Raw genomic sequence first — 20,822 nt, forward strand, 5'->3', positions numbered from 1 at the left:
TTTTATTTGCTTTTGTTCATCGCAGACTTCAGCAATCTCGCAATACCCCTCTGACTTTCCAGAAACCTACATGCTAACCAAATTGAACAAAGCACACCCTGCCAGCAGCAGACAGCCCTCCTTATGAAACCCAAAACCACGCAAAACAAATGATCCCATTCCCGAGCGTCAGCCTGCCTGACTCAGTCATTCCGTGCTGTATTTTTCAACAAGCCATTGACTTAACTGTTCTCCAGCCTCCTGTTATTACTTAATGAAATGCTATTTATACAAAACATTTGTTTATTATTTCAGAGGATATTCATGCTGAACACCTGATTCTCCTTGGGTTCACACCTGACATGCCCAGAGCCGTGCCAATTCCACTTTTCTTTTCAATTACATTAATCCATATTACTCATGTATGGAGCTGTTCCCACCTCCTCCTCTCCCCCAGACAGCTGGAATGTGCAGGGGAGAACATCTCTCCCCAAGAAAAGCTAGGAAATATTCAACAGATCAAGCAAACAAAAAGACAGCAAAATGTGAAACGGTGAACATTTCAACTGAACAACAGGAGAGGTGTGTATACACAAACTCATCGCTGTCACCAGCTATGGCAAATGAATCTTTTCATGCATCACACAGCAACACACAGAATCTGACCAGAGGGTGTGCTTTGCAGGGGAGCTGAAGAATTCATCTGCACTCACATGAGGTCTGTCCTGCACTCCTCATTTGTTTTGTGTAAGAACTGCAGGACTCGGCTCCATCCTCCTCATGTAGAGGGTGGGTCACATCACTGAGCAATCACCATTATTTTCACAGATAATTTTACCAATGAAGAAACTAAGAACAGGAAAACATTTTCAAAAATTCTACATGACTGAGAAGCCCAAGCCGCACTGATGTTTGCTGACTCAAAGCTTTTCAAGAGGAGGATCTGAAATGTGCCTGCCATACACAAGCATCAGAGTAGCCATGGGAGCTGGGCAGCAGCAGGAAGCCAGCGGTGCCTCTCCTGCTGGCAGCAAGACTTTGGATTGACTCTACAACTTCCCTCTACAACTACCTGAAACAAAGCTGCGGGGATTTGGGGCGGTCAGCCTCTTCTCACAGATAACTAGCAATAGGAGAAGAGGGAATGGCCTCAAGTTGCACCAGAGTAGGTTCAGGTTGGAAATGAGGAAACATTTATTGTCAGAAAGAGCAGTCAGGCATTGAAATGGGTTGCCCAGGAAGGTGGTGGAGTCACGGTCCCTGGGGGTGTTCAAGGAAAGGTTGGACGTGGTGCTTAGGGTCATGGCTTAGTGGGTGACATTGGTGGCAGGGGGATGGCTGAACCAGATGACCTTGGAAGCCCTTTCCAACCTTACTGATTATAGGATTCCACGATTCCAACTAGGCTGTGCTGGCAAACTGCACCCTCCAGCAAAGTTTGGGTTCCTGCATAGGAGGAAACCCTCGTCGACAGCAACCCACCTGCCTGGGGTGCTCCAGTTTCCAAAACAAACAGCGTGGTCTGGTTCATGTAAATAGAGGGTTAGGAAGTTGGCTCTAGAGTCAAAGTGTGAGCAAACCAAAACACCCTAACCAAGAAACCCCCTTAGCCACAAATCTTTCCTGAGAAGACAGTTGAGGCTGCTGCTTACTATTTCATGTGTGCTCACCAGCACGTGCCTTATGACTCAGATGCAAAGAGCCAGGAAGCTGCTCACACCCCTCTCACAACTAACGATCTTTCACACCTGTACCTTCTGATCTTCTCTTCTCCACCCACCCATCCTCTCAGGTTTGGATTAGCTCTACACAAATACCACCAAGCTGTCATTACTGCAGTCTCCAAATTCCTTCTCAAAGCCCCTTCACAACAGCAATAGCAATCAGACCATTGGCTAATTAAGCTCAGTGCCCACTGAACTTGACCTCGCTTCCTTTTTCCCTCTGCTGTGTGCACCTACCATTAGCTGTCCCACACCCATGGCCATGGGCTTTTAGGGCAAGCCAAAACACTGAAACCATCACAATGGTTTTAAGACTCCAGGCTTTGCTGAAGTTAGAAGCCATCGCTGCCCGGCTGACAAATATTAACTAGCAAAGCCACAACGACTCCGTCGCTTGTAGTCTTCTCTGACACCTCAGATTTTTCATACTTGGCACAGGTTTATTCAGAAAGAATTCCAACACAAAGGTTTCGCTCTAAGTCACACAAAAGTGAAAACTAAAGCCAGGAATATCACCATGAAGCCCTGCAGTGCTGACAGTGAGATTGCCCAGGCATTGCATCCACAGACTGACAAGGCCCTCCAATACTTGCTCGTTTTCTAGGACTTGTAAGGCATTGGCTGCTGCTCCAGCTGGGGACATGTTCCCATTACATTGGGAGTATAGTGTCTAGACCAGCAGGATGCGTTCCTGCAGGAGGGAACAGTCTCAAAGGCTGGCTGGGGTTTCGACAGATGCAACATTCTTGTCTCTTTCAACCCATCTCAGGGCTGTTTCACCTTATTCATTTCCACGTTATTGCCAAATCAATGGATTTTGTAGGCTTACAGCACAGGGCAATCAAAATGAGATTACATGAACTGGGACTTAAAACCACGTCCCACTCATTAGGTGTGAATGAGCCTATATGAGCCTACTTCAAATACCATGCCTTACTTTGACAATTTCTGGCTTTGGGGGCAAAAAGAAAGATCATAACAGAAAATGAACTAAAACATACTGCCATAGTATTTCGCCTTATTTTCTAATTTCTTCCTAAGATGTCATAAGTCTTTAATTCCAAAACGCTTCTCTGCATTTAAGCAAAGTCTAAATGTATCCTCTGGTATCTTAGGCAGGCACTCATGGCACATCCACAAAACATCATTTCACAGAGTGGTTTAAGAGGGTTTATCCCCTGGGGGGAAAGCTCCAGTTTTAGAAGCAGAACTCAAGTTTTTGTGAGATATTTGGAGTCTCCATATAACCCTAAATGAGCAGCAATGCTAACGAGACTGCATGGGGCTAGCTGGAGGTCCAAAATCCAGAAGAAAGAAAAATGAGCTGATGTTTGCTATTAATTGGGTAGGGCTGGGCCCCATTCTGACACAATGTTGTTTTAGGAAGCTATGCAAAACCCTAAAGCAGTTAATAGTCATACACAACTGTGCATAGGCTATTTTGAGCTTTTATGCAGTTATATGAAAGAAGGAAGACTATTTCCACTTTACAAATACAAGTATTTGACCCCTGACATTTCTAAATTCTGTCTTCCCCGAAGCAAGCTTTTCTCCAAAGAGGGACCAAATATAATTTTTCCACTGACTTTTATGAATAAGTTTGAGATTCTGTTTTGTGTATCACCTCCAGTGAACTAAAAACGCTGTCAAAGACAAAACCTTGTAGAAAAGCTAAGATGAGACACCGAATGAAAATTCACAGTGAAATATACTGGAGAAAATCTTCCCTTCCTCTCCTGTTTTTTCTCTGTGTTTGACCTGTACCTGCTTCTCAGATGGCTAACATAGGAGTGAGGAATTTTCTGGGCAAAGTATCTGAAATCAAGAGAAAATATCTAGAATGGAACTCATCTGAAATGCACCTGTTAGACCTGCTTCTACTTTCTCAGTCCTATCCTTCTAGAAAAAGTTTTTGAGGGAAGTTTTCCAGTGGTTTGGTACCAGGCGGTGACTCATCTACCCGTGCACATAAGAAAAAGCAACAGAAATACCTAAGGCCAAAAAGCACAGATTTTGGTAGTAAATTGGCTGATAGTAGGTCCAGACACCAAATACGACTGCATTACAACTGATGGCTCACCACTGACCTTAGGAAGCAACATTAGACCTCGTTCCAATAGCTTCCAGATGAGAAATCAGTTTAAAATTTTTCCATGCAACCCAACAGCTTCTCTATGTTTCTCCCAAATCTGCAGGTCCTGAAGAACTCCAGGCCACGGGAGCTGCAAGCCACCTCAGTTTGGCAGCACCACTCTCAGCATTTTGCATTCATCCAGCTGACAAAGGAACAACAAAACTTCATCCCAAAAAAAGGCTGCACAGTTTAATGAGTTTACATTTTCCATATAAACCAATCAGCCCTACGTATAACATCTCCTCAGTGATGGTCCCGCTGAAGGAGTTTACGAACAGAACAGTGTGCTTATTCAACAATGGCAATGAGTAGTATTTAGGACAGCCACTTATTAAAAACCAAATTATTATCCTACTCAAGCTACTTATCGCACCAACATCAGTGTAAAGAGCAGCTGAGTGCGCAATGAGCAATGCCTGAATGGAAAAACTCCTCTTTTAGTATGAATTTTCAGTTAACACAGCCATTTTCTTTCAAAATTAAGAGTTTTCAGCATCAACCTTCATTTTATACAAACAAAGCACATTCCTGCATGTGGCTTAAGAGCACTGTTTTTTTTCCACTCTGAGTCATTGCTTAGGCACACCCTGGAAGGAGTAGGATACAATGAAAAAAGGAAAGAGAAAAAAAAAAAGAGAAAAAAAGAGTCCTGTGGCAACGACACAATGCTAACTGTCCCCAAATCAGCAGGGTTGGCCACCCAGACAACATGGAAAATGCACACCAGAGCCAGCAGCTGCCTGGCCTTTGCTGTGCAGTTATGAAAATGAGGGGCATTTCCTGACAGGGCACTATTTCAGATCTGTTGAGAGTGATTGAGGCTCTGAGTTTCTCTCTTATCAAAAGTAGATTTCCTTTTCCCAAGTCAGACACTTTGGACTGTTTAGAGTCTTTGCTCAGGAAAGTGTTAAAGCTCACTTTTGAGCTGCATTTGGTTTGAGAGTTTCCAAAGTACTTCTAACTATAAAGGGATTTAAAAGAATTATATAGAAAACTCGAATACGATATGAAGAGAGAAAGATGATTTACAAATAAAGACCAAGTTTTTAATCCACGACACCTTGCCCAGGGGCAGGAGAACCATGGCCTGTGAAAGCCTTCAGCTTACTTCCTCCCACGAGGAGCTCGAAATTCTGTCTTGCTAGACAGAAATCCTTCTTTTATGGCAGTCTTGATGTTGGTATATAAAAAGCTTGTTGTTTCCCGTATTCCTGTGGTTTTTCTATACATGTCTTAGGACCATTTATCTATTTGTCCTTATCAGGCTCCTGAAAACTTCCTAATTTAAAAAGCAATGAGGTGTGCAGCTGGGATAAACCAGCCTGCGACCACTGCCTGACACAAAGACCTTTCAGGCTAACCTTCATCTCCTCCTTCATGCTCTGTTACTGTTTATTACAATTTATTTATGCTCCTTCAGTTCGTTCACTTCTAACTCTACGTAAAACACTGCACAACAGCCCAAATCTCTACTGTGTTTCCCTTGCCCTTTAGCTGGGAAAACCTATCTGAAGGGAGGGAGGAAAGCAATCCTTCCCGGCCATCCCCAAAAAGTAGCTCTGGTTTGGTAATGCAGCCTTCAGACCACTAGAGGCCTCAATAAAACCAGCAAACTTCAGCCTGAGTGACTAACAAAAGTGAAACATGCCTGCATTTCCCCCCAAATTGACATATACCGGAAAATACAAGGCTAAGGATGACCGTGCTGGAGCAGGCTGGGCGGATGTAGATGTAAACGCCAGCTGAGCCGCGGTCGTGGGAGCTGACGCCACCATGCTTGGCTGGCTAAGGCAGGCTCAGTGCATCTTCAAGCATCACAAACCTGTCATGAGGGAAGTAATTTTTATACAGTAAGTTATTGTCTAGACCTCATAGTTTCTTCACAGTGGTTATTTACTACTTGTCACATCTTCAGCTGCGCTGTTTTGTATCGAGCCCGCAATTTTTGATGAGCCCTAATAGCAAAGAAGCATCAGATCATTTTCTTCAAAATAAATGCAAATTGCCTCATAGCAAAAAGTGTGGAGCTAAACACGTTCCAACTCGAAATTAAGTCAGAGCTTCAGTCGATTTACAAGGCTCAGATTATCACAAACGAACAATCTGATTACATAAACAATGTTTTTCCATACGCCGTTTTCATGTGCAGCAGCATGGGGCCAGTGGGGGACACCCTTGAGGTTTGCCCACAACTGTCAGCCCATTTAATCCTTTAATGAATTTAAACTGGAGCAACAGACAAATGGACTGCAAACGTTCAAAACATGTAGTAGTACTCCTCAGAGGGAACAAAAGATCCATTGTACAGCTCCAGTAAGTTCATCCAGGGCTCTGGTAGAGTCTCTCTTTTCCTCCCCTTTGAACAGAAGCTGAATAGAAACAGGAATGAGAATTGGCTTCACCATCACCCCTTTGCCAGACTCGCCTCTGTGAATACAGAGGCTGGATGAGAAGTTATTCACTGACAACAACTTCGGCTCTCTCTCACTTACCAGTCAATAGACGTGGCCATATATTAAAGGTCATCTTCGTGGCCACCTGTGAGGACCAGCAATGGTGGAAGAAGGCTGGGTGATGCAGCATCACAGCCAGAGATCAATGTGGCACTGCAGCCCAGCCAGCTGCAAACTTTTTGCTCTGGAAAAATAATATCCAGGGCTTCTTTCTCTTTCCAAAATATGTGAAGGAGTTTGGCTTAACTCTGATACAAATCAAATATCTATTAGTTTGCTTCAAACTCTTATACTTAAGAGGAAGATAAATTTATGCTGCTTATTATGAGTCTTGAGACAACCATGTTAATCCCCCAAACAAATCACATATTGTACCATTTTGCATGGTCTTGCAGATCACTTGAAAGAGAAACAGAGGGAACTTCTAAAACAACAAGTAAATTTGTTTACACCATTCTGCTCATTGCTGGCTTGAAGCAGCAGTACCATCTATACAGCTTCCCATAGCCTTTGCTACTTCCATACAATCATGTGTTTTCTGTTACCTGTACCATCAAAACACAAAAACACCCGTCTTTCTCCTGCATTGTCTAAACAGACACATTTGAAGTTTGTATTAAAAGTTCTTGAAAATAACTTTTTAAGAAAAGAACGCAAGTGAACGAAAGACAAACATTCCTTAAATTTACCTTTTTTTTTTTTCCCCAACAGATTGCATTACCAATAAATTTATATGCACCACCAGCAAGTTTAATGATGAAGCACAGCAATTTAAATCAGAAATTCACCTTCCACTTTATGGTGGCTTTCACAAATTTAAAAAAACACAAGACTTTAAGAAGAAAACTTCCACACAAGATGTGTTTTTGAAGGCAGACACACGTTTTATACAGCCAGCCTTCTGTTTAACAGACTGATTTGGCAAAAAAATGTAAAGCAAAGCACTCTGAAGATTTATGAGATAATGGTGCACTACTAAGAATAATTTCATCTCAATGACATTTGACAGTGCTACCCCTAATGAAAAAACAGAAAGGGGCAGCAACAAGTGCAGTACCATTCTCTAAACATTCTGGCAGAATCAGCCTTTGGATGGGTCTGTAGCATAAATTATTCTCCTGACTGTGACTGAAAGAAAGCAAGATATTAAGGAGAACTAACATCAGTCAGGTGCCGCCAATAGTGCAGAAGAGATTTGTAGGGGAAGGCTTCATCGGTGTATATTCCTCTGATCTATCTATATTATTACCCTAGTCAGGCAAATTCCTTTTCAAAAAGCATATTTGGGACAGTTAGAAATTCAACCTCCAGACATGCTCCAGCATTTTAAACAAGTCTCTCTTAGTACTTATACACAAAATGGCTTAATGAATGAGGAGTAGCAGGTACTAGAATCGGTCATGACAACTCATCCTCCAAGATGAGCTTGATTTTTGTTGCATCTTCAGCAAGAGCAGAATAGTTCCTTCAACTAATAGTTCTCTGACTAAATCTGAAACTCAGAAGAACAGATCTGATTTTATTTCACAGGCAATGTCTTTGAAACATTAGATGCATTTTCTTTTGTTCCAATGTCCTTAACATACCTCAAACACAGAAACTGAAAAATATCACAACTTCCTCTCCAGTAGCTTTATAACCTTGAGACCTTCTGACCTTCTAAACTGCAGAAACAATTTTCCTTCTCCATCACAAAATACCTTGGAAGCCTAGAAGGACAATAACTTTATGATTTATATACGTACATATCTATATGGATTTATATAAATATAAAGATAAAACAATGCCTACAATAAATGGTGGCAAAGCATTACCAACCAAAAGAATAACAAATAGTAAAACATTTCTATCCCAGAGATAATTTTTTTGGGCCTGACATTTAGCATTCAACTTGCTACGCTTCACAACAGCTGAAGTACAACATCTCTATCATTTTCAGGGAGGAAACAAGGACACATACACCCAGAACCAGGTAGAACACAATTACACTGTTATTTATTTGCTTTAAAAGGAAAAAAAAAAAAAAAGACAAAACATAGGAAAGGCCATGAAAAATAATGCACAAGGGTTGCATTAACACAGATCTTGGCCACAAATAGGATTTTGACTGGTCTGTTAAAAATATTCTTCTACAGTTTCTCATCTATATGTTTGATGCTGACAATTTCCAAAGCTCTGAATAAAAATTCCATGCAAACATTTCCATAGGTTTGGAGCAGGAGCTAAGGAAAGAGGTACAAGAGAAACTGTTCAGATCACCATGATGTATTTCATCATGCACAAATGGGGCAAAGTTTCATCTTCCCAATCAAACACAGAAGCCACCTTAAATCAGCATTAAGATGGACTAAGTCCTGCACACCACCATTGTATTTTACATGCCCATTACAGACCTAAGTCATTTACCGTACTTTCTCAGGAAACTGCCACATTTCCCGTAGATTAGGGGGCATAACATACACATATGTAACCATCTAGCAACTGCTGCTCACTACCAATAAAGCCTTTAAAGCACCACTATAAAACAGGAGTTATGCAAAGCTTGAGTGCTCTACACCACACTGAACTTCTTAGGCCAGTGACACATCCTTATGGTTTATGGTATTAAAAAACATGGGAGAAGTTGGTGTCGAGTCAGAAGTCAAAGCCTTGCATTAGATGAGATGAATAATTTCTTGACCTTTGTTACCACTGCATGGCTGTTCACCTGCATGAAATGTGCACGCAGGGACAGAGATAAGACTGAAGTGCAAGCACCTGCATTCCAGCTGCTAAAAACTCCTTTGCTTGTACCTTTTAATTGATGATGATGTGCAGATTTCCATGCTGCCTTCCCTTAACTGCTCTTAGTGGCCTCATGCTCTCTCCCCACCTTCCAGTAAAGGTTAAACCAAGAGTGATTCACCAGCTGGATTCCTCCATGCCACTCCTGCCTCTAACAGAAAGTCAGAATGTCACAGAGTTATATAATGCTGACAGAAATGTGACTACCTGCAAAGAGGTTTGAATAAAGAAGATAAAACTTTTATGATTACATACCAAAAAAAAAAAAAAAAAAAAAAGGTAAAAAAGTAGTGCGTCCTTCACAGGCTATTTTGGCCTCATAACTCCCAGGAGATGCAGCTTTATTACTGTTTACAGCAATCACATTACAGCAGATTAACTGGGGAAAACTAGCTAACAACAACAAAAAAAAGGCTCTTTGACCAATTTGTGCTATTGGCAAGAGGTGCCAGCAGGGTTTGACCATCCTTTGCCCACATGGCAGAACCCCCACCCTGTGTTTCAGCATCAGCGAGGAGGCAACTTGCAAACAATAACCGCTAAGAGTTTAAGCGGGATGAAAGACTCAGCTAGGACTGACACATACGAACCAGACCAAAGGCAAAGCACGCCAAGTTGAACTAAAGACTACTGTTCGCTGCACCCAGGCTGCCTGGTGCAAAGCTAAAAAGCTTCTCATTTGACCAAGAAACACATTAGATTGAATTCACCAGTGCAGACAAGACTTACGTTTAGAAGGATGCCTGATCCATCACCTGACTTGAGCTATGAAAAGGGAAATATACCCGCAAACCTTTTTTTTCCTCTCAAGGGAGAAATGCCATGTATCGGGACACAAGTCTCCAGATGCCACAAGGCATGAAGGCAGATGTCCAGACAATCCCTAAGGGCTGAACGTCTTTACAAAGACATTTTCTCTTTTTCTTCTTTAGTGATATATCCTGTTTGTATGACTCACAGCCTTTTAAGATCCACTGTTACAATGCTTTCTCCCCTGCACCGTTCAGCAAGTTTTATGTCTATGCTGCTTCTAAGTGCATGTTGTGAAGGGTGTGTTCACAGCCTGCTTTAAATCCTGCCATTACAATTTAGAACACAGTCCCTGCACTGTCTCTGAAAGACACTTAGCAATGCACATTCCTTACAAGTAAGCCAAACAAACAGACAAGTCTTTTGATAACTGAGGGGTTTCCTTGTTTTAGAACAGAGGTAAGCCCAGCAAGCCTGTACTCCTGCGTTGTTGCCCAGGGGAGTCAGGCATAGGTTGGTGAAAAAATAAGCTCTAATCATATCATATATATGATATTGTCTTATCAGACATTTCTCAAGATCCTGGTTAAACAAACAAAAACAAAAAGCAACCACCACCACAAAAACCAATGTCTTAGCAGGTGCTGTCACGAAAATCATGTGTAGGTTTACATAAAACTGGTAAGATTAAACTATCCTATGAGAAGTAAGCAGGTAGCTTTTAATATGTGTCAAAGAAAAAAAATAAAATATAAACCCTTCAACCTACCTAGCCTTATTTACATTTACTGAGAAATGTATCACCATTAAGTCAACTAATCCCAAAAGTTGCAACAGTGAACACTTTTGTCCTAGGACTTCAACACAAGTACTTCAGGCAACCAAGCATCCTTCTGGACTGCAGTAATGCACCGCTTTGTCTTTTCAGTCATATGTTACTACTCTGGAGGCAGGAACCTGATGCAAGCAGAGACAAGGCAAGCACAGAAAAAAATGCAGCAGAGGAGAATTAACTTGTTACTGACACAAGAAGAAGTCACGATCTGTCATTATGCCTACGCCCTGCACTAAAATCACAAGTGCCACAATAAAAGGCAGTAATTTAATGGGAAAGTCTCCAATAACATCTTCCACATTTTTTGTTGCAACACTGACCATTGAGTAGGTCTCAGGAAATTTCTCAAAAACTGAAGTTTGATTATATGACTTATCAGAACCTAACTTCTGCATTGAAATGAAAGAAAATGAACTGCTTGTGCTGTTGTTAACCCCCAATCACAGTATTTATGTTGCAGATTTCTGAAACTGTCTCATCTGAGTAACATCCTTTATACCCTACATTCAAGCTACCTGAGCTGAAGACTGTAGGTTGAAACAACTAAAAAAAGGGTATTTCATTCTTTCCGTTCTTTGCCCTGATTTAACTAGAACATCTCCTCCGAGAGCATCACCAGTTTTCCTAATAAATATCTTTTCAGATTTAACGCATAATCAAATCTTAGAACAGTAATTTTTTAAGCTCTTACATTGTTCCTTCATTTCCCTTTCCCATGTACCCACGGGATGTTCCACACTTCATGTATCCATCTAAAGACTGAACATCTATATTATGCAGTCTGAGTTTTCTTTCACTAAGTTCATTAATTTTACTGCTATGTCATCAGCAGAGTGCACATTTACAAGAAAAGCTTGGTGTAAATGGTGGCTCAATCACCCCAGAGACCCGGTGCCCACACAGCTACACAACCCAAACCAGAGCAAAACATTATCTTCCAACTGATCTGCAGAAACAAGCTTTCCAATAAAGCACCAGAGCTTCCTCCTTTATTTCGAACACTGAGCAGACACCCGAGAGCCAGAACTGCTTTGAATAAGGATGAATTTAAAATGACTAATCATTTCCTCTATTATTATAGAGTTTATGGTGCCTCTTATATCTTGTTTGTGTTTCCATGTGAGCTAGTTCTTTCTGCAGCACCGCAGCTTTTGGTGCTAAGCCCTCTTTTTAAAGCTGTAAGCTTACAAGGGGAAAAAACAAAGCCAAAAAACAAAGCAGAAAAACCAAGCTCTCTTGTCTGAGGGAGTCCAGCTTGCTTGTCTGCTGAGTGGGATCCACACTGCTCGTGACAAGCCTGAAGACAATAATGAACAACAATAAAGGAACAGGCCTAGCAGATGTTGATATTACTGTTGCTGGATGGAGCCTCTTTTTCCCTTGCTGAATCATTTATTCATTAAAAAACAGTTCCAGGGAAGCCTAAACTATTCATGAATTTGGGCTGAACTTACAGAAGGGTTCACTCGAGGACAGACCCCTCCAACTTGCACTGAAAGCAGCGCAGGAGCTTCTGCAGTGAACTATTTCAAATCCAACAAAACATTTGGATGCTGGGCGCGGGGAATAAAAGCCCAGGCAACAAAGGGCTACATTCAGCCGAAACACGGTGCAAGTAGTTCCCAACAGCCAAGGGGTTACAGCACTCAGCTGGCATGCAGCAGATTCAGGGCGAAAGCTCTTCGAGCGCAGACCAGGGCCTCGGCTCCCCTCCAAAAACCACCGGCCATCAGCACGGCTCGGCCCGTCCTCCGCCGCATGCCCTGAAACAGCACCAAGCTTGAAAAATACGGCCCTGCTGCAATGGAGACCCGAGGCCAAGCCCCAAGGAGGAAAACAGGCCTCAAGCAGAGGCACGTGGGGATGCACCACGGCGGAAAGGATGGGCTGCTTTCCTCTCCCGCTGCCTTCCCCTGTGGCTCTTGGTTTTACAACGCAAACCACACAGGCAAGAAGCCTGAGCTGAGCCACTCAAACATGAGGTCACGCCTAGTGGGCAGATCAACTCGAAACCAGCCTTCTGGGTTTTTGTCCTGCCAATGCTTGCTTGAATTGCCACACTTCCCCCTCCCCTCTCCTTCAAAAATTTAAGAATCAAAGTTAATTTCCTGTATCTATGCCACCAAATGTGAAAATAAAGAAAGATGTAGACGCATTTATTTTCTTTAATGCTATCCAAAGTCATTTAGAAATAAATCTGGCCACAGCAGAACTGCACGCACTTACAGGAGGTGAGCCTAGGACACATTCACATTTCATTAACACCTAGACACCAACTGCCCTGGAACAGAAAATACTGTAAAAACAATATATGGACATTAAAAAGAAGCACTGGGGAAAAGCATCTGTTTGCGTGCAGGGGTGGGGAGGCAGCAAAATACGAACAAAAGGCATAAATTGTTCCTTTTCCTTTCTGTTTAGCTTTCTATGTAATCCCACTGAATAGCTGCAATTTGGGGAACAGCGTTAAGTTCCTCTACCAGAGGCCACTTGGTACATTCCCCTCATTCAAAAGCAGTCTGAGTACAATGGTAAGCATGTTATTCATTATTTCCTATTACTTAGGGTGGGACTAACTGCTACTCAACAAGCCCGTGTATCTGACAGAGACATCTATAACACGTTCACTGAAATGAATATCCTGGGGAGGGAGCGGTGTAAGCCACTGAATGCCTTTTTTGTTTATAAGCAGAAATAGTAACAGATTAATTCCAAAAGCCATCTAATTAATCAAAATTATGTGCAGGACAATTGTGTGAAGTGACAGCAGTGAGATCACCATGCAATGCTCTGATTAACACCAGTAAAGGTGGGTTGATATATGTACAGGAAGGCAGAGTTATGCAACCTGGGATATTTGGGGAATCTGCTCTAATATGTGCTCTAGTTGCAGCATTCCTACCCCTTAGAACTGGGTCTGAAGAGCTCCTTTTATTCTGTTACCTTCAGAGAAGAAAAAATCCTACATTACAGGTAGTGTCTCACCTTACAAGTGGCCATTCATAAGCAAGACTATTCTTGCAGCATCCACACAGAGTCCATGAGGCATTACACCCAGTTATGTACAGCAGGGATGCTGTCAGTGATTACCCAAGGGACTGGATGTTTTTGGCTCCATGGCTTCAGCGACAAACTCGCAACCAGCTGAAAACTCTGCCCGATTTACCTAAGCTTGTCCATCTCCCACATCATCATCTCTGCAAATGTACGCCCTTGATGACAAAAAAATACAAATAATGAAGCAAACATAAAAGGGCCAGCGACAAAGATTGTGCTGAGTTTGGCAGTTTGTCCACTCAAGGGCTTCTGTGAGCCGCTTCTCTTCTCCTGCCTGCCCTCTGACACCTGGCCAAGGCAGCGGGACCGCGGCCCCGGAGCCCAGCAGGCAGATCGGATCGGCAGCCGCCTCACACAAGAGACTGGGCAGACAGAAGTGGAGGAAAGCCTCCACCCTGCAGCACGGCTTGTTCAATTGCCAGTCAGCGTCAAGACTTCTAAAAACAAGAGCAAGACAATGAAAGATCTCAGTGATATGATGGGAGCCAAAATCGCCCAATTTTTTTTTTTTTTTTGCACACAAATGAATCAAAAGTTCCTGTCTGATAATATCTTCCAGCGTACAACTCCCAGCCAGTGGCACATGCCAGGCTGGGGTGGAGAGCTGCAGCCATCCACAGCTCTAGCTGGAAGGACAGACACGCGGCGCTTGTCAAGATCAGGATCGTAGTTCCCGATTTCCATTCTACTAATTGCTGGTGCACAAAGGGGGAATAAAATCTGTTAAGTATTTATGAGAAAAGACTGTATGGTAACAAAAAACAATCAGCGATTTGGATTATTTTATTTTTTTGGTTTTGATTCTGGATGAATGTTCTGCCCAAGCAGTAAACTTCCAGTTTTTGCAGGCACTGGAATCTCTCGTTCCCCCTCAAACAAAAAGATGTGCTTTAAAATAATAGGAGGGGAAAAAAAAAAAACAAAAAACAACTTCAAGCATTTTTTCCCACTGCTTTCCCCACCACCACTGTACTAAGAGCAAAGCTCTAAATATATAAATAGCCTGGCAAGTGTGTAGTATAAACCACACCCCATCTCAGGGCCACTGTCTTAAAGGAAACTATAATATTAAAAAGCCCCACAGATGTGGAGAATGCAGTATGGTCTGCACTTGATATACTTCTGTGCCTCCCTTTGAAGGACACTGAGTACCTCACACAAAAATGCCTTTTCCCCCTATTTTATTTTTATGAGCAGAGGATTTTCAGAAGCTCTCCCAGCCCCACTGTTTTCCGTTCCTCCCGAAGCCATGATGTTTTTTAATGAAGAACAGTGGCTAACGTTCCAGGGTTTGGGAGAATGAGGGCTCCTCCCTGCAAAAAACAACATACACATAGTTTCAGGATGTTAGGGCAGGAAGATGCAGCAGAGCACATCTTTCTGCATGACCGAGGTCCCGTCTTGCTGCAGAAGGTTCCCTCACAGTCAAGGGGCAGAAGGCTGCCCCAGCCTCCAGCCCTCTCGAGGTTCTCAGAGCAATTCTGCCAGCACAAGCTGCAGCCTCCCCTTGTGCAGGCGGACATCTGACACCCAGAAAATAGCACATTTCCAACCGAAAAAGAAAGCAACTTTTCCTGGATATGCAAACCTCTTCTGTGGAGCTCACTGTTGCTATAGTTATAGGAAGTTGCTGAGAAGTAAGATGTCAGGAAGCTGAGAAGAGGAACCAGATCTTTATAGGACTAACAAGAATCAGAAGTGTTGCATTGCTTAAAAAGTAAAATAAATCCCTTAATGGCATGGTTAAACTACACACTTCTGTTATAAAGAAAATCCCAATGTTCAGAAGAGACAGGGAACTAGTATGGAATTCCTCTCACCGCTGAATTTCAAGCTCCTTTGTTCTGCCAGATCTGGACGCATGTACCTCTCACCAGCTTTCCCTTCTTTCTCTACCAGTTCAAATGATGGGTGAATGCCACCCTCCATGCCTCTCATTAAAGCACTTTGCGTTTTGCTCTGCACTGAGTGAGTAACGGGAAAATAAAACAGGACTCCCCAAGAAGCCAAGGGTTTGCTAGCTCTGCTGAAGCTGGAAACTACAACCTCAGCCTGTGCTGTTCTGCGTCTGCCAAAAGCCTTTGAAGTAAATTCTTTGAAGTTGGCCAGAATCGGCTCAGAACTGGAGCAAGCCACGAGTACGCTGGCTGGGGGGCCGCCTGGGGGCTTCAGTCCCCACACATCAAGTGCAAGTCAAGCTTGGATTCAGTAGATAAATGTGCCTTTAAAAAATCACCCTTCTTTTTACAGGTAAAGGAGGCTTCAGTCCTCGCTTACATTCACAAGATGTCCAGTGGGCTGAACCGCAAATTTCAACAAGTGTCAGGAGATCTGGATGCATGCGTTCAGTTCGGTTACTCCCACTGCTGCAAACAGCATCTCTTGAAAAAACCCATCTGTGATAGCATTGGACTAGATGCCAAAACCATTCACCGCGCACATTTTGGCAACCCCAGACTCCCTGCAATATTTCAGCTACAGGGGTAACACAGCTTTTGTTTTCTCAGAGACGAGACAGAGAGGGAGTCATTTAAAAATGTCTTTTTCTGGAATCTATCTGCAAAGGCTAACCCTGATCCTCATTTCCACTTCGTAACCTGGTGGCAGGCAGCCTGTAGTTTTAAGGGTTACAACTTCACAGAGCAGAAGTAAGAAGTTTGCATCAGTTACCTCTAACAGCCTGCCTGAAAACAATCCCAACCTGTTGCATGCCCAGCATGTACCACCACACTAAGCAAGAGGCAAAGGAACATCAAAACACCACCAAAAAAAAAAAAATCTGTAAGTGTAACACATCAGAAACATTTCAACCTCTTTGGGACAACCAGCAAGGAAGAGAGCAGAGGCAGTAAGAGTGGTGCTGTATGCACATGGAGTGACAGTGCTTTAGCAAACTGATGGGAATTAGGGCAGTTTCTGTTGCACTGAGTGAGGAATCGGGACCCGCACAGCAGGCAGCTGGCTTTTTGGCCAACAGGATTATGAATGCATTAGACATACTTTGATTCTGAAAAAAAATAAAAACACAGTTAAAATTAAACCAGTTACATGCAGGAGATTCTGCACCAGGAACAAACTGCCTGAACTTTTGGGGCACCAGGTCTCATCATACCAAGTATCGCTTATTTTTTTTCCTCCTTTCCCAAAAGCTGTACATTCTTTAATGCAAGTCATTTCCCTCATAATTTAGAGCATCTTCTAGAAGTGCTTTTCTTTCAGTCTCCGACCAAGCTGTATGTAACTACCAAGATGAGAGATCAAGATTATCTTCTTCTGCTCAGGTTTTAAAACCATTACTCGTAGGCTTTTTTTACAAGTCAATATTTTTAATAATTATGGTAAGGAAAAGGAACCCGTCAACACTATTTCCTCTCTATTTGCTCTGCTAATTTTGTGGCTTTCCGCAACTGTCTAAATCAAATAATTTTCAAAAGTGAAATCTAAAAGAGCTTCTGCTTTTTCTCTTTTATTATTATTATTATATTTTTTAATATAGTCTGCCACTTAACATATTAAGCTCCAGAGCATGCATACTATTTAAAATGCAGCACCAGAGTGCAGGCATTTCCCCGTGATAAAAATGCTGATGAATTTTTGTATGGCTCTCTCACTGTAAAGCTCTCATAAGGCTGCCTCAAACACGGCAACAGGTTTCCTCCTGGTGATTTGCACGTTACATTTACAGAGTTTGTAAGATAAGTTGCCAATGTTACTCTAGTCAACTTTTTTATTTATATATACATATATATATATATATATTATTTTTACGTTAAGACTAACAATTTGAATTTATCTAATAGCTCAGCTGAATCTCTCTGAAGAATCGTTTTCCTCATCTATTGCACACAGACGCATGACTTGCAAGGATTTCCATGCAGAAGTATTACCGTTCTATCAAAGGAAGAAGAGTTTACAAAACTAAGCACAGCAACATACGAGTTAAGCAAAAATATATTTAACTGGCCTGCTGACCACAGCCAGATACTGAAGCCAAGATCTTCAAGCAAAGTAATGTCAGTTAACATCACATTCAAACCGCCTTGTACTATTTTAACAGCTTTCGGTTTCTACAGTGTTTAACCAGATAACGTACGGATCTTAGCACTGAGGTCTTTAACACAGCCCCCAGACACAAGACTTCATTTTCCTTAAGGACACCACAATGCCCGAAAGAGAAGACTCTGAACTAGACCCTGAACTAAGCCCTCTCATGTTGCTTGCTCCCTGCTTGTGCATTTAGCATGTCATCAACACAATGAGCCAATAAATTGCTGCCCCTTCCTTCCATGCTTTGTTTTCCAAGGGTTCATTGTATTTTATTTCAGTTTATTTAAGCAAGTTTTCTGTCATTGCTGGTACAGAAACAGACGATTCTTATCTTTGCAAGTATAAAAAAGCCTCTGAAAATATATTTATGTACATTAATTGCTCTGGCCTTATAATTTGGCAACTTAAAATTCGTTTGTTCACTCTAACTGGCAACCACAAATCAACAAGCTTTTAAACCTTGACAAGTTATGGAAATTAATGATATCGGGAGAAGTTCTTTTCACTTTTTCATTTTCTCCTGACAGTTGCCGTGATCAGCGAAACAGCAAAGCAAAACATCAGCTGTAAACCTTCTCACTGTGTGCTGTTTTTCTAAACATGCAAACACTGGGAAAAAACTTCACACTGAAGAAAAAACTTCACGTTCATAAGAGTTGAAGGCTAATCACTGCATGTTAGGCGGGCTTCCTGCAGCCCTGCAGGCACAGCAGCTCCCCAAGGCCTTTTCTGATCAGCTTCACAGGTTCTGATGTACACACAGAGGTCAAAAAGAACTGCTTCGACTGACTTTCTTTTATGCCATCCATTTTCTGAGTCACTCCAGACATTCAAAATAAGGGCATGTGACTTATTTTCCCAACCAACTACTTCCAAGGATTATTGCTTTCATGGGTCATTAGACATGTTCCTGCCCTTCTTCATTGTTTTTGCTGCAGAGCAGGGATAGTAGTTTGGCACTTCCAAATTCATTTCAAATTTCAGAAGAAAAAAGACAGAAAATGGAAAAAAATTGGGGGCGGGGGTGTACAAGTAGCTTTAGCACAAGGCTCACCAAAATACACTGACGAACGCCAAGCTCTCTCTTTTTTCACCAAACACCATAAGGCAAGCCGAAGGAGGAGCTGGGGTTGATATCGAAAGAGCTGTGGCAGAGCTGGGAACTGTGTTTGCTTCCCTGGTTTTGGGTAAACATCCAAACATTTGTATGACTAACTGATCCTCATCATTAGATTTGTGTGTAAACTTCCCTGTATCAAAACATTTAGTCTGCATACACTTAGAGAGACGTCTTTGCCGCTTTTATTTCCTCTCACAATCCAAACAGAAATGGGGCACAGATTGCTTTTATTCTGATTTTTTTTCCCTAGCTGGAATCTCTTAATTAAAATACGGTGAATGTTACCCCAAATAGATAAAATAGGCAATCAAATGTCCAGCTGCATGCAGAAAGGGTCCCTTACACTAAGCACAACTGAGTACAGTACTTCTCTGCAACAGCTCAGTCACTAATGCTTTGGCTGGGCACTTCCAACAGTGGGAAGAGGCAGCAAGCAGCAATGGGATAAAATGTCTGTTTAGCTTTGTTCTTCCCACTCCAACCTGTGGTTATTATTTTGGGCCTTTCTAAAAGGAAAAAGGTAATCCCCATCTTGAGGTCAGCTCTGTGAGACCAGAGCAAGTACAAACAGGACTCAGGCAGCTGAGGTTCTGTGCGGTCCTTGTTCAAAGGTACTGGCAAACACTAAAGAGAGGTGGAATGGACCAACGTGGACTCAGCATTTACAGGGGGAAAGCAGCTGGGAACAGCAGCTTAAGACTGTCAAAACTGGAGAGAGTACTTCAGCTTGTTGCACAGCTTTCACCAACTGGTAAAAACACAGGCCTTAAACTCAGTCTCCTAACTAGAAATAATTCCTTGACAGCCAAACTACAAGAAAAGTCTAAAAATGGCCTTTTTTTTTGGTTAAAATGTGTAATAAACATCTGAGACAACAAGAATATTAAGCCTCAATAGAAACAAAATGTGTTTGGGGAAACAGATAAGAGCCTTTGGGTAAAATAAACAACGTAAGAAACAAAAATTAATTCCCTAATGTAAACTGGAGGAGGAAGAAAAGAGATTTTGCCAGTAGATTCCCATGTTCTGACCTCTGCATGAACTCCAAGTAACCAGTTTGCAATTTTAAGCAGCAACAAGAATGGAAAGTGCATTGGAAGATAATGAAGGAACCCAGTCCTTTTGACTTTCTGCTAAGCAGCTGAAGCAAAAGGTCAATCAAAAAATATACACTGCACAAAGTTGCAACACCAAGATCCCCCAAAATACTTTCTTGCAACTGTTATAGGTAAAGCAAAGCAAGTCACAGGCATAAATTTACACTCAAAATAAAGCCTCAGAGCCCATGGCTGGTTTCCTTCTGCAGAGTTTCTGCACAAAATCTATATCTTGGGCTTGGGATTTACCTAAATCATCAGTTCAAGAAAAACAGCCTTGATATAAGAGTCAAGTACTGGAATATCTGTCACATTCCCACATTAATGATTCCAGTGCTTAATTAATTTTAGCCTAATCACCTGTATCCACCCCAAAAGAAAATGTATTGAGATCCAAATACCCAAACTATCTTAGGGTACGTGAGTGTGTGGATTTTTTGTGAGCTGATGCAGAAGTAACAAAACCCAACTGTGATCCCCAGTGACTAAAATATCTTGAATACAAGTTTATCTGTTGCTACTGCTGCAGAACGTGGCTGGCCCTAGCCCACTCTGGCTGTGGCTGGAAGAGGTGAGCTGTGCCTCCTCTCCTCCGGCTGCCCTTCCTCCTGCCCCGTCACTCACCTGACTGCACGGTGAGTTTGTTTGAGGAGCAAGACTGGCGTAAAACTCTGCCAGAATAACGTGAATACCTTTCTGCCAGTTTAGCTATCTAACCCGGCCCAACACAGGGTCAGGCACAGGCCAGCAGAGGGGAAGGGAGCAGCGCACGTCACTGGGCAGCAGCAGGGAAGTAGATGGTCATTAGATTGGCTCAGCTGTTTCATAAAACCTCACCCTCC

At 42.3% G+C, this 20,822-nt stretch overlaps 1 protein-coding gene across 11 annotated transcripts in view; it reads right to left on the minus strand.

The window, feature by feature from the left end:
- PTPRJ (protein tyrosine phosphatase receptor type J) overlaps positions 1 to 20,822 on the minus strand; it is a 74,398-nt gene that overhangs the window by 32,308 nt on the left and 21,268 nt on the right. For 10 of the 11 annotated variants that reach the window (XM_068683504.1, XM_068683507.1, XM_068683502.1 and 7 more), the window contains exon 1: positions 5,514 to 5,627. The exons of the other annotated variant lie outside the window; for it this stretch is intronic. In XM_068683504.1, the coding sequence (XP_068539605.1) occupies positions 5,514 to 5,612 (99 nt within the window). In that variant the 5' untranslated portion in view covers positions 5,613 to 5,627. Of the gene's footprint in view, positions 1 to 5,513; positions 5,628 to 20,822 lie in introns of those variants that run through there. 11 annotated transcript variants of the gene reach the window in all.

This window comes from Anas acuta, chromosome 5 (genome assembly GCF_963932015.1).
Source record: "Anas acuta chromosome 5, bAnaAcu1.1, whole genome shotgun sequence".
Classification (NCBI taxonomy): domain Eukaryota; kingdom Metazoa; phylum Chordata; class Aves; order Anseriformes; family Anatidae; genus Anas; species Anas acuta.